The 13,031-nt window shown below is 41.5% G+C and overlaps 1 protein-coding gene across 2 annotated transcripts in view; it reads right to left on the reverse strand.

Annotated features, from left to right (window-relative positions):
* PLCE1 (phospholipase C epsilon 1) overlaps positions 1-13,031 on the reverse strand; it is a 317,614-nt gene that overhangs the window by 61,501 nt on the left and 243,082 nt on the right. For both annotated transcript variants that reach the window (XM_073794169.1, XM_019939658.3), the window contains exons 7-9: positions 11,821-12,026; positions 8,014-8,689; positions 898-1,080 (exon numbers count right to left, since the gene is read on the reverse strand). In XM_073794169.1, coding sequence (XP_073650270.1) covers positions 898-1,080; positions 8,014-8,689; positions 11,821-12,026 — 1,065 coding nt within the window. The remainder of the gene's footprint in view (positions 1-897; positions 1,081-8,013; positions 8,690-11,820; positions 12,027-13,031) is intronic.

Genomic DNA, 13,031 nt, shown 5'->3' on the forward strand with positions numbered 1-13,031 from the left:
ACTCACATCGTTTCTCATTCTGTATTTCTCTCCCATCACTGCTTAGTTCAGGTGGGTCCGTATTTTCTCACTGACCCACGTTCGATACTACCTCCACCTGACAAAAATAGTAAAGACCTATGTGAAGGCTGACCAGCTATTCTCGTGTTATATTTATCCCATGTGTTCTTCACTAAAATGCAGCACTCCTCTGGGGAGGGTGACAAGAGGAGGAATAAGACCCCTGGAATCTGTGTAGAGGCAGAGTTATGAAGCAGACAAAGTTCAACTTAGGCATCAACATATGTCTTAGGTCTCCCGTACGCAAAGACTGGGATTCCTTCTAGTTAACCATGAAGAAAATATATTATCATGTTACAGTAAGAATATAAATAATGTAATATATAATATATAGTGATACATATATATATCTGGGTAAAAAACAAAACATAAAATTTACCATCTTAACCATTTTTAAGTGTATAGTAGAGTACTGTTAACTATTTGTACCTTGTGAAACAGATCTCTAGAACTTTCTCATCCTGCAAAACTGAAACTCTTTGAACAGCTCCCCTTGTCCCCTTCCCCTTCCCCCCTGGCAACTGCCATTCAGCCCCATATTTTCCTTCTCTCTGCTCCCACAGCACTTTGCAGACAGCTTGACAGTGACTCTTATTTAGATCTCACTGTGTTTGTTAACATCTCTGTGTCCCTCTACAGACCTTGAATTTTCCCTGGTGCTGACTCAGTTCCTATCACTGGGCGTGGCATCCAGGAGGTGGTTGGTAAGCTCTTGGGTTTCATTTGTTTTACACCTCATCTTGACCCCAAGCCAAATGACCTAAGGTAGTTTATGGTCATGTAGACCATACAATGGTCCTGGAATACTGGGGTTAATGCTTAATAAATAAACTCTACCCTCATAAGGATTTTCTTCTTTTTCTTGGCGGTGCTTATACCCAAGGTGTTGTTTCTCTGCATGTTGGGCTTATCAGCACTCTTTGCTGATGTCCCGGGACTGGGGTTTCGAGTACTCCATCGTCTGCCGCCAAACAACTCCACAGCGTGAGCCAAAGTTGGGCCTTCGTATCGTCCATCCTCCTGTAAAACAACCACATTCTGAACACATAAGGAAAGAGCGAGCAATGGGGAAGTAAATACATTAACAGCTTCCCGTAAGTTCCCAGAGGTGGAGGAGAATAGGCTGTCACCGAAGAATAACATCTGGCCACGCAAGTGGCTGTTTTCTAACTGTCAGAACTCTCTGTTGGGGATTTCATCATGTCCCCTGTTGTCCTGGTCACACCCTGCTGAGTTCCAGTGATGTGCTTTAATAGGGCCACGTTCAACTGGGATTAACAAAAAAATTTCCCTTCCCAGTTTCAGAGGTTATGTTCCAGAATCATCACTGCAGGCAAATTCATTAAGATGTACTTTGCAGATCTGGGCTTTGGAGGACTTGGAGGGTGTACATGTGTGTACGAATCTATTTAAGTAAAATCAAGTTCTATTTGCTATTGCATCACGCCAGTGTATTTTCACCTAGTTCGATGCTTGGGACAGTCTGACTTGAAGTCGGAGTAGATGGAGTACACAAAATTCACTTTGGAGGGCTCTGGGAACACCTTGAGTAGTTGAGCTGCCAACCTCGTTTTTTTTTTCTTTGTTGGATAATTTTTTAATAAAATGAGGTGCACGCCACTGATATTAAGAATGGCATATGAGCAAAACAAAACAACCCTTTTTGGCTAATGGCTGGAGAAGGAAGAAAAAGCATGAGAAATGGAGCTGCTATCCTCTTGAGTGACTGATATCCAAGGATAGAGAGCCCAGGGGACTCAGAGCACCATGCATATTATGATGTTGTGAGCAGCAAAAACATACTCAGTGGGTAGGTGATGGTTTACAATAGCTGCTGCTTGTAAGGCAACTCTGTGTAACATGCATTGAGTATCAGTAGGGATTCATTAATCTGTATTGATTAATGAATGAGTAATCCCTCCTGATTAATGATCAGTGGTCAACAATTCTCCTTATAAGTCAGGAAACTCAGTTAATAAAAACACAAAAAGGTCACATATAAATTAAAAACAATACTGATGATATTTCACAGGTTGTAGAAAAGGTACCTCTTAAAATTAATTTCCATTTACTATCTTTACTTTCTGCAAATTTTTAAGGTTAGTCTTCCTTTGCAATTCCAAAGAAGTGCTTGTAAATAGATTTTGCTTTGTTGTAGATAATACACAAATAATAAAGAGGCTGTACGTGTGTGTACGCGCGCGCGTGCGCACACTTGCTCCTTCATCCTAACGTTCAATGACAATCTGATTTTATGACTTGAGTTGTGACCTCCCACTTCCTGCATCCTGTTATGGATCCCAGCATGCTGAGTAACTTGGATACTTGATGATCTTTTTTTTAATTTAATTTAATTTAATTTAATTTTTTTTTTTGAATGACATTTGATGAAACCTTTTAGTGACCTTTTGTCGTGGATATTTGTGATTTATGCCTGCTTATGGATCATTTCTCTTTTCTCTAACCATACCCCAATTTTACTTGATCTCTTTTTCACTAGATATAGTCTTGGGTCTATCAATCAAAGGGGAACAGCCTCCCTTGATCAATGGTTGGTACGGGATCCAAATAAGCCAATCAGAATTTCTGTCCCTGGAAAATGAATCTTGAATGCAGTGATACAGAGCATGAAAATGCTTGGAGATGATTCCACCTGGTGCAGGCCTGCTGAAGAGAGTCCCTGATTACAAGTCACTACAACTGACTCCAAAGTGGAATAAACAATTCATGACACAATTTCACAAATAGATTTTAACTACCTTATTGCATAACATACTCTGAAAGAAACCTCGTAAAATTTTTATCTATGGGTTTTAAATAACACATCTTTAAGCATTTAATAGACCCCTTCATTAAAATGTACAAGCTCTGCTCTGCAAAAGACACTGTCAAGAGAGTTAGAAGACAAGCCACAGACTGGGAGAAAATATTTGCAAAGGAATATCTGATGGTCTGTTATCCAAAATATACAAAGAAATCTTAAAACTCTACAATAAGAAAATAAACAACCCAATTAAAAAAATGGGCCAAAGACCCTAACAGACACCTCACCAAAGCAGACATACAGATGGCAAATAATCACATGAAAAGATGTTCCATATCATATGTCATCAGGGAAATGCGAAATGAAACAAGAAACCACTACACACCTATTAGAATGGCCAAAATTGAGAACACTGACAACACCAAATGCTGGTGAGCAACAGGAACTCTCATCCATTGCTGGTGGAAATGCAAAATCATACAGCCACTTGAGAAGGCAGTTTGGTTTCTTACAAAACTAAACACACTGTTACGGTATGATCCAACAATCACACTCCATGGTATTTACCCAAATGAGTTGAAAACTTATGTCCACACAAAAACCTGACCATGGATGTTTACACCAGCCTTATTCATAATTGTCAAAATTTGGAAGCAACAAAGAAATCCTTTAGTAGGTGAATGAATGAATAATCTGTGGTCCACCCAGACAATGGAATTTCATTCAGAATAAAAAGAAAGCTATTAAGCTACAAGAAGACAGGGAGGAAACTTGCATGCATATTACGAAGTGAAAGAAACCAATCTGAGAAGGCTACATATTGTATGATTCCAACTATATGACATTCTGATAAAGGCAAAACTATGGAGACAATAAAAAGATCAGTGGTTGCAGGGGACTGGGGGAAGGGGTGGGGGTGGAGTGGGAGAAAGAGATAACAGGCAGAGCACACAGGATTTTTAGGGCAGTGAAAATGCTCCATTTAAGGGGCTTCCCTAGTGGCGCAGTGGTTGAGAGTCTGCCTGCCAATGCAGGGGACACGGGTTCGAGCCCTGGTCTGGGAGGATTCCACATGCCGTGGAGCAACTAGGCCCGTGAGCCACAACTACTGAGCCTGCGCGTCTGGAGCCTGTGCCCCGCAACAAGAGAGGCCGCGATAGTGAAGGGCCCGCGCACTGCAATGAGGAGTGGCCCCCGCTCGCCACAACTAGAGAAAGCCCTCGCACAGAAACGAACACCCAACACAGCAAAAATAAATAAATAAATAATGTTCCATATAATATTATAGTGATGGATATATGTCAATAAATATTTGCACAAGCCCACAGAATGTACAGCACCAAGAGTGAACTCTAAGGTAAATTATGGACTTTGAGTGATTATGATGTGTCAACATAGGTTCATCCGTTGTAAAGAATGTACCATTCTGGTGAGTGATGTTGATAATGGGGGTGCCATGCAGGCATGGGGGCAGGAAGTTTATGGGAAATCTCTGTACCTTCCTTTCAATTTTATTATAAACCTAAAACTGCTCTAAAAAATAAAATCTTTAATATAAAAATTTAATAGATCCATTACCATGTACATAAAAAAGAATCAGCCTCCACTGCTTTGGCTTTTCTAAATTCAGAACAGGTCAACGTGTGCCAAGCTTTACTTTTAATGGAAATATTTTAGGCCTGGAAAAGGCAGGATGCTTTCGTTTAATCTTTAAAGGAGACTCTCTGGGAACTAAAATGTAGTTTGAATCTTTCTTTCGTTTTATACAAAACAATAAACTTGTTTAGGATAGGTGAAATATGTCCTTCTATTTTTAATTTGGGAGAAGGACTATTGTGAGTGAAGGTTCATTCTCAGTTTTAGAAAATAGTTCATGTGGAAGTTGAGGATTAGGAAATTAATTCCTTAAAAAATATTCATGCACTTTTAACCCAGCAAATCTTTGCATATGATATCTTAAAGACTGTGAAACTAATCTAATTCTTTAAATAGATCCCATTTTTTCCCTTAAAGATAGCCAGAATCTGTTTCTGTTGCTTACAATCAAAGAAGTTAACTGATAATCCTGTGTATAACCTTCTCCGCTTCCCAGAGATCTTTCCAAGTATATGAGTTCCCAAGCTCTGCCCATGATAACCTTGAGCCAAAGCTCATGATACCAGCCTTTCCTCCACACCCCACACGGAATCTCTGCAGAGTTTACTTTCTTTTACTTTCCTGTATTCCTAGGCTTCATTACAAATGTTACTATTTCTTCTTGTCTTTTGCTTTATCTCCTGCTACTATTGCCATTAGATCAATTTACATTTACTAGTACTAAAATACTTACATTTGAAAGTAACCGTGCAAACATTCATCACACAAAAGGACTCTTATGTCAGAAAGATTATTTTCTATATAAGCTCTTCCCAAACTGGGGATAAAGAGATACACTTATAGGGCTGTTAACAGAAGTTTGGAAGAAATCAAGACTTTTTGTACATTTCTTTAATTTATAGATACATTTAAGTAGGTTTCCGTTGTACTCTGAGACTTCTCAGAGCTTTAAATGTGCTAAGTCGTATTATAAGTCAGACAAGCGGGGCATTTATTTAGCATGATGCCTGTTTGACCTTTTGTTCTCCAAGTACGAAATTAGCATCTTTTTGATGTTTCCTGAGATCATTTGGGAACTGGTCTGTTTGATGGGAAAATGAGTAGTCCGTTGACCTTTTTCACTTTAAAAGAAAGAAAGAAAGAAAGAAAGAAATCTTGAGTGTCTAAGACTGTTGCCTGTCTTAGGCAGCTCATGTAGTACATTGTTTTGAGGAATAATGTCACCTGTGTGTTCAGAAGTGACTGAGGTATATTGGAGCTATTTTGCTTGTTACACTGTGATGACTTGGTTCCACACGGGGTGGAGCGGTGGGGGCTGGGAGATAGGAAGGGGTGTAGCTGTGTTTGCAACTGTGTAGGACTGAATCTGCTCCAAGTCATTTCCTCTGACTCTGCTCTTACCTCTTCTTATCAGACCATTGTTCATGGTCTCAGCTGGTGCCTTCTTCAGCACAAACTGAAGGTTGCCAGGTTAAATTAGAAACTAAGTAGATCTTATATGTTAATTCAGTTACTTTATGCTATAACATGGGGAGGGAAACAAATGGAGCAAATAAACCACATAGGCTTTGTGACAGTGATTGTAATTGAGCCCAAAGATTTTGGTTTATGCCCAGCTTGAATGGATTTTCATGATTCTAGAAGGCTGAGAAATGACTGTAATTGAAAATCAAGGGACTTCCCTGGTGGCGCAGTGGTTAAGAATCCGCCTGCCAATGCAGGGGACACTGGTTTGAGCCCTGGTCGGGGAGGATCCCACATGCTGCAGAGCAACTGAGCCCATGTGCCACAACTACTGAGCCTGCGCTGTAGAGCCCGCGAGCCACAGCTACTGAGCCCGCGCGCCTAGAGCCCGTGCTCTGCAACAAGAGAAGCCACTGCAATGAGAAGTCTGTGCACCGCAACGAAGAGCAGTCCCCACTCGCTGCAACTAGAGAAAGCTCGCGTGCAGCAACAAAGACCCAATGCAGCCAAAAATATAAACAAATAAATAAATAAATTTATGAAAAAAAAAGAAAATCAATATTGGTAATAGCTCCTGAAGACCTTTCTTCCAAGCAGCTGGCAGCACTGAGAGCTCCCTGTGGAATAGACAGGAAGCAGGTATTTGGTTTCCATTTTAGATGAGTTAACTAAAACTGGCTTTGCGCAGTGCAGCATAATCGTGTATATAGGTCTATGTGCTTTTTTTTTTTTTTTTTTTTTTTTCGGTACGCGGGCCTCTCACTGTTGTGGCCTCTCCCGTTGCGGAGCACAGGCTCCGGACACGCAGGCCCAGCGGCCATGGCTCACGGGCCCAGCCGCTCCGCGGCATGTGGGATCCTCCTGGACCGGGGCACGAACCCGCGTCCCCTGCATTGGCAGGCGGACTCTCAACCACTGCGCCACCAGGGAAGCCCTATGTGCTTATTAAGTCATTAATCAAGTTAGTTATTCAGGATATGATCTCTATCATAAGTACTGCATGGATGTGGGAAAAGGGGAAAGAAGGGGTCCTATATGTGCCTCTACTAACATTCCAGAGAGGAAGATGTTTTTACTTGTCAGAAACATGTTAGCACTGTGAAAAGTGCATGAAATCAGTCATTTGAGTAATTTAAATCATACTTCTATTTGTTCTGTGACACTAGTAGAAAAGATAATTCCCCCCCTCCCCAATAGATAGAAAAGCATAGCAAAGAAAAACCGAATACTTTGTACAACGCATTTGACAACACCACTAACAGTGTCACCTTGTAGTGGGGTTTATGACTCAGTTTCCGAGCAATCTCTGCCCTCCTTCCTCCACAAGTGTGCTACTCTGGTTATGCCTGTGTCTCTTCTCACCACCTCATTCAGCCCAGGCCTCCTGCCACCCTTAGCTGGAGTGTCAAAGTACCTGATAATTTAGGGTTAATGAAAAACTCGCTCAGTTTAACCTGCGACTGTGAGAAACCGCCTCCTAAGAGCTGCTGCCACTACAAATCTGGCTTGGAAGAACTCTAGGTATGAGTTTATCTCACATTTGGGAAAGTTTCTTTTAACCTCAAAAGTCCTACAGTTCAGCAGCAATACACAGTAAGTTAAATAACCCTCCTAGGGTCACGGAGCACATTAGAAGATGAAACAGGATTTCAATTTCCAAAGTGAAGGTTTCCAATGTATCAGCTAGTCCCTAATTAATAATAAAAGCATTCATATACAATGCTTTCCATTTTCACTTTGAGTAAGTGAAAATGCTTATATTAACTTGTTTCTTTCCAGATGTGAGACGTACAATGACCACAGTCACTGTTATCGTACAAAATAATAATAGGACCTACTATGAGCCAGACACTATTCTTTATACCTATGAATTTACATTATGGCTTTACACATATTAACTCAGTTAAAGCTCACAGTCACCCTATGAATAGGTATCATTATTATTCTCACTTTATAGATGAGAAACTGAGGCACAGAGACTTAAATAAAGGCTGTTCCACATCACTCAGGTAGGAAGTGACAGAGCTGGGAGAATGAACCTTGGTGGTCTAGTTGTCCAGTGTGTCTTTATAACAATTATATCTGGAGAATTATACCACTGAGGAGAGAGGGAAGGCTGTACCCCTTACCTGGTAGAGGCTGACGTATTGTTTCCGCAGCCACTGCTGTCTTTGGTCAGGGAACTTCCTCATCTTTCTCACAGCTCTCGTGAGTTCCAACAATCCACTGAAGAGCATTTTAGCTGTGTGCTTGGGTGCCACGAAGTGCAATAATCTATTGTCCGTGGTCTGAAGCCCGTAGAGCAGTGTCACACCAGTCTCTGAGAGAGACATGTTACTCAGTTTGTTCTGGACACACACAGTGTGTATATCAATGCTAGGGTGTCCCATGTACACAGCCTTTGCTGAAAACATATCCAAGACCCCCTCTGCCAGGCCACTTAATCCAGCATTGCCCAGTAATGGGAATTTGCCAGGCTCGGATGTGTTACTAAGCACACCAAGTTTTGCTTTAGCACTGGCTGGGGAAGCAGTGGTGGGCTTTGTCCAGGTCAAGGTGCTATTGTCAGGCTGAAGCTGGAGGAAGCAGCGGGCAGAGAGGTGCATGTCCTGGTCATAGTGGATGACCGTGGCCCCCTGCAGCAGGAACTGGTGCACATCAGCTTGGATGGACAGCACGTACCACGGGATGAGCTCTGTCCCATGGTCAAAGGCCTTCTGTGGCTCTTCTGTTCCATGAGGGTCGCATTCTTGGGGCTCCTCAAAGATGTCATTTTCAGAATCCAACAAATCTCCAATTATAAACCTGATAGAAAGGGATACAAATTTGGTCTGTCTTATAATCAGAAGTGAGAACAACAAAAAGCTTTCACTGACACTGGACACCATTTTTAATTCCACTATGAATTCAAATTAACATAGAAAATATAAAATGCTAAAAGTCACAGAGTAATTTTTTTAGCTGTATTTGAAAACCTTATATTTAACAATATGTCTGACCAAAGGCTTAAAGAAAGGAACTACTAGATCAGTTACTGCATTTTTAAAGATTTTTTTTGATGTGGACCATTTTTAAAGTCTTTATTGAATTTGTTACACTATTCTTCTGTTTTATATTTTGGTTTTTTGGCTGCAAGTCATGTGGGATCTTAGCTGCCTGACCAGGGATTGAACCCGCACCCTCTGCATTGGAAGGCGAAGTCTTAACCACTGGACCGCCAGGAAAGTCCCCAGCTATTGCATTATTAATGTAAACAACGATAATCTTCATTATTTATTAGTTTTTCCTTTTGTGTCAGGAACTGTGTTAAATACATACATTTTTGCACTTTATTTGACCTACTTGCAAAGTAAGTTTTCTTATTTTTTTTTTTAACCTATGGGGAAACTGAGGTTCAGAAGGGATGAGTAACTGCTCCAGGTTACCCAACTCAGAAGAGACCTACCCAAGGCAGGATTCTGGTCTGTCTGACCCTTTAGCCTGGGCTATTCATTACTAGGTGCGTTGCCTTCTACTTGATCATAACAAAATACAATGGGGCTAAAACAGGCAAAACAAGACTTAATAAGTGGGCCTGCGAAGTGCCTCTGCTAAAAATAAAATACAATTAGTTCAAAGGCACTCATTGGGAAATACTGTCATGGTACCAGATGAGCAAGAACAGCCCTCCTTGACTCAACCTTAGATTTTCACTGTATGTGTGTGTGCGCCTGTGTGTGCACATGTGCACATAAAGGACTTGTCTGCTTGGACAGTTTAGCACGTTGCCTTCCCTGAGTCAGGAACCTGGATTACCAGGGCCAGAAGGATCTTAGGGGGAAGGCAAGGGAGTCTTTATTGCCTCCTTTCTATTTGGCCACTTGGTAGGAACATGCCTAAGAGAGACTCATTCTCTTCGAAGCATGAGGAATTGTTACTAAGATCAAGCTTTCTGCTGTTTGATCCATAGATATCGCTAGCAAAGTGGTGGATAAAATTGAGAAGGAGTTGGGTCCATACATCCCTGGGAAGGAATGTTCCCATCATCTTGAGGCAGTTGGGCAGCCGACTGCCTCTTGGCAAGGCAAACAGCAGCCCTGGGCTTTTCGGACTCTCAGGCTAGATCCTGGTCCCCGAGCAAGATCCCACTACTGTTTTCAAACAGCAAGAGCTTCTTCTTCCTTGCCCCACATAAATAGATATTCTTAAGAAAGAAAAGAAATCCACAAGGGATCTCACAAACCTGATGGTCAGAATATCCTTTTCAAATCACCCACACTGGAAACACTGGAAACAACCCAAATGACCAGCAACAATAAAATGTATAAATAAAATTTGAAGTAATTCATACAACACAATCCTGCACAGCAATGAAAATGAACATGCAATGGTTGGCTGCCTGCAACAACATGGACAAATCTTAAGCAAGACATACAGGCATATATACTGTATGATTACATTAATATAAATTTCAAAACCAGGGAAAACTATACTATATTGATTATATTAGAGAGACACAATAGTGGTAAAATTATAAAGAAAAGCAGGATGTACTATCATACAATCACAGCAGTGAACTTTTCTTTAGGGAGAGAGGTGGTGACATAATTGAGAAGGGAAACAAGGGGTTTGTGGGTGCTGACAATGTTTTCACTCTGGGTGGTAGTTACACATGCATTCACTTGAAACTATTCAAAAACATTAGCTTTTTTTTAAAAAAAATTTAATTTTAGAATAGTTTTAGATTTGTAGAGAAATTGCAAAGACAGTGTACCCCACATCCAGTTTTCCCTATTATTAACATCTTACATTAAGGGTGGTATATTTGACACAATTCATGAACAAATACTGTGATACATTATTATTTATTAAAGTCTATACTCTGTTTAGATTTCCTTAGTTTTTTACCCATTTGCCTTTTCTGTTCCAGGATTCCATCCAGGAATCCGTATTTCATTTACCCATCATATTTCTTTATGTTTCTCAGACTTTCTCAGTTTCTCAGACTTTCCTTGTTTTTGATGGTCTCGACAGTTTTGAGGAGCAGTGGTCAGGCATTTTGTAGAATGACCATCAATTAGAATTTGCCTGATATTTTTCTAATTTTCTCATAATTATTCTGGGGCTCTGGGTTCTATCAACACGACTTACTCTGTTGATGTCGACCTGGCTGAGGTAGTGCTGGTCATGTCCACTGCAAAGTTACTTTAAAAAAAAAAAGAACTCCTTTCTACACTGTAATCTTTGGAAGGAATTCACTGCGTGCAGCCCACACTTAAGGAATTCTGCTCTACCTTGTAGAGGGTGGAGTGTATACATAAGTTATTTGGAATTCTTCTGCATGGGAGATTTGTCTCTTCTCTTCTCCCCTATTTGTTTGTTTATTTATCATTTACGTATATGGACTCATGAATATTTATATAATACTTTGGGTTATAATCTAATACTACTTCATTTTGTTGCTCAAATAGTTCCAGTTGGCAATCGGGAGCTCTTTCAGTTGGCTCTTGTAGTTCTTTGACATAACCTCATTATTTTGTTTTCTTTTTCTCAGCACTTCTTTAGTTTTTGGCACAAGATGCTCCAGGCTCATCCTGTGTATTTCCTGTCCCAGTCCTAGAATCAGCCATTTCTCCAAGAAGCTTTGCTTTCTTTCACTGAAAAATGTTATTAGAAATCAAAATTTGGGTGCTAGGTGCAAATCCACTCTTTTTTATGCACTTTTTTTTTTTTGCGGTACGCGGGCCTCTCACTGCTGTGGCCTCTCCCGCTGCGGAGCACAGGCTCCAGACACACAGGCTCAGCGGCCATGGCTCACGGGCCCAGCCGCTTCGTGGCATGTGGGATCTTCCCGGACCGGGGCACGAACCCGTGTCCCCTGCACCGGCAGGTGGACTCTCAACCACTGCGCCACCAGGGAAGCCCGAGCATCCCAATTTTTAAAATGTAAAACTTACTGCCATCGGGCTTTATCCTTCAAGGAATTTTTCCTAGCGCTGCTCCCCTCACTGGGGCTGTCCTCCTCTTCTGTCTCCAGACTTCGACTGCAGCTTCTGATGATCTGAAAGATGCTGTTGACGGTGGACTCCTTCTCTGAATTCTTTAAGCCATTCTGTCCCACTCGTTGTAAGAAATTATCTTGTCCGCTATAATCGGCTACAAACTACAGAAAAATATATTGAGGATTTGTGATTGCAACTTCACATACTACATCTAAATAACCTACTTAGCTAGGGAAACGAAATCGTAACAGTCATAAATAATGGCATTTGTGCCTATTTTACTGGGGGAAAGAAAACCTCCAGGAAAAACATTTCTTTCCTTTCACCGCATGAAATACCAAAAGTCACTCTTGTTTCCACTAAGACAACATTAGTCCCGCTAGGAATCAACACTCCACTTTGAATTTACAACATAAAAAGCAATATTATTTCAAGGGTTCCCTAGGGAGAAGATTAGCCACTTTACAGAGGAAGGACAGGGTTATTTTATCCTTGTAGTGAAATTGAGAAAAACCATGACAAAAGTGTATTATTCTATGGAACTGGATAAAATTACTGGGGCCCAAGGAAATGATGCAGAAAGGGGGACATTTTGCTTTATTTATTTCCCATACATCTTACGGTATAACACAGAGGCTTCCTGCTGGTTTATAAGCCCTTATTGTCTGTATTTGTGATCAGGAAGTTTCTCCCATCAGAAGTCAGAGTGAGACAGGCTGGGACCTAGGACCCTTTGCTGGGACCTGGGACCCTTTGCTGCAGTGATGGGACCTGGGACCCTTTGCTGCAGTGCTGGGACAGGGGACCCTTTGCTGCAGTGCTGGGACCGGGGACCCTTTGCTGCAGTGCTGCAGTGCTTGCACCTGGACACACCTCTCCTCCAGCAACAAAATGCAAAGAAACTGTACAGGACTAAAAATAACCGGATGCATGCACAGTTGGGGCAAATTCTAGACCCAAAAGATACAAAGAGACCAAAAAAACCCAACTGCCACTTTTGAAGAGTGGGGAGCAAAAGCAGGGTACTGAGCATGCCCCATGCACACAGCACCACGAGAGGGGTTGGCAAAACACCTAAGCCACCCATCTGGACCGACCCCTGGACACATGCCTACCCTCACCCCATATAAGGAACAAGCTCTCCCCAGCCCCGCTCAGGGAGCTGC

Source organism: Tursiops truncatus, chromosome 16 (genome assembly GCF_011762595.2).
Source record: "Tursiops truncatus isolate mTurTru1 chromosome 16, mTurTru1.mat.Y, whole genome shotgun sequence".
NCBI classification, from domain to species: Eukaryota; Metazoa; Chordata; class Mammalia; order Artiodactyla; family Delphinidae; genus Tursiops; species Tursiops truncatus.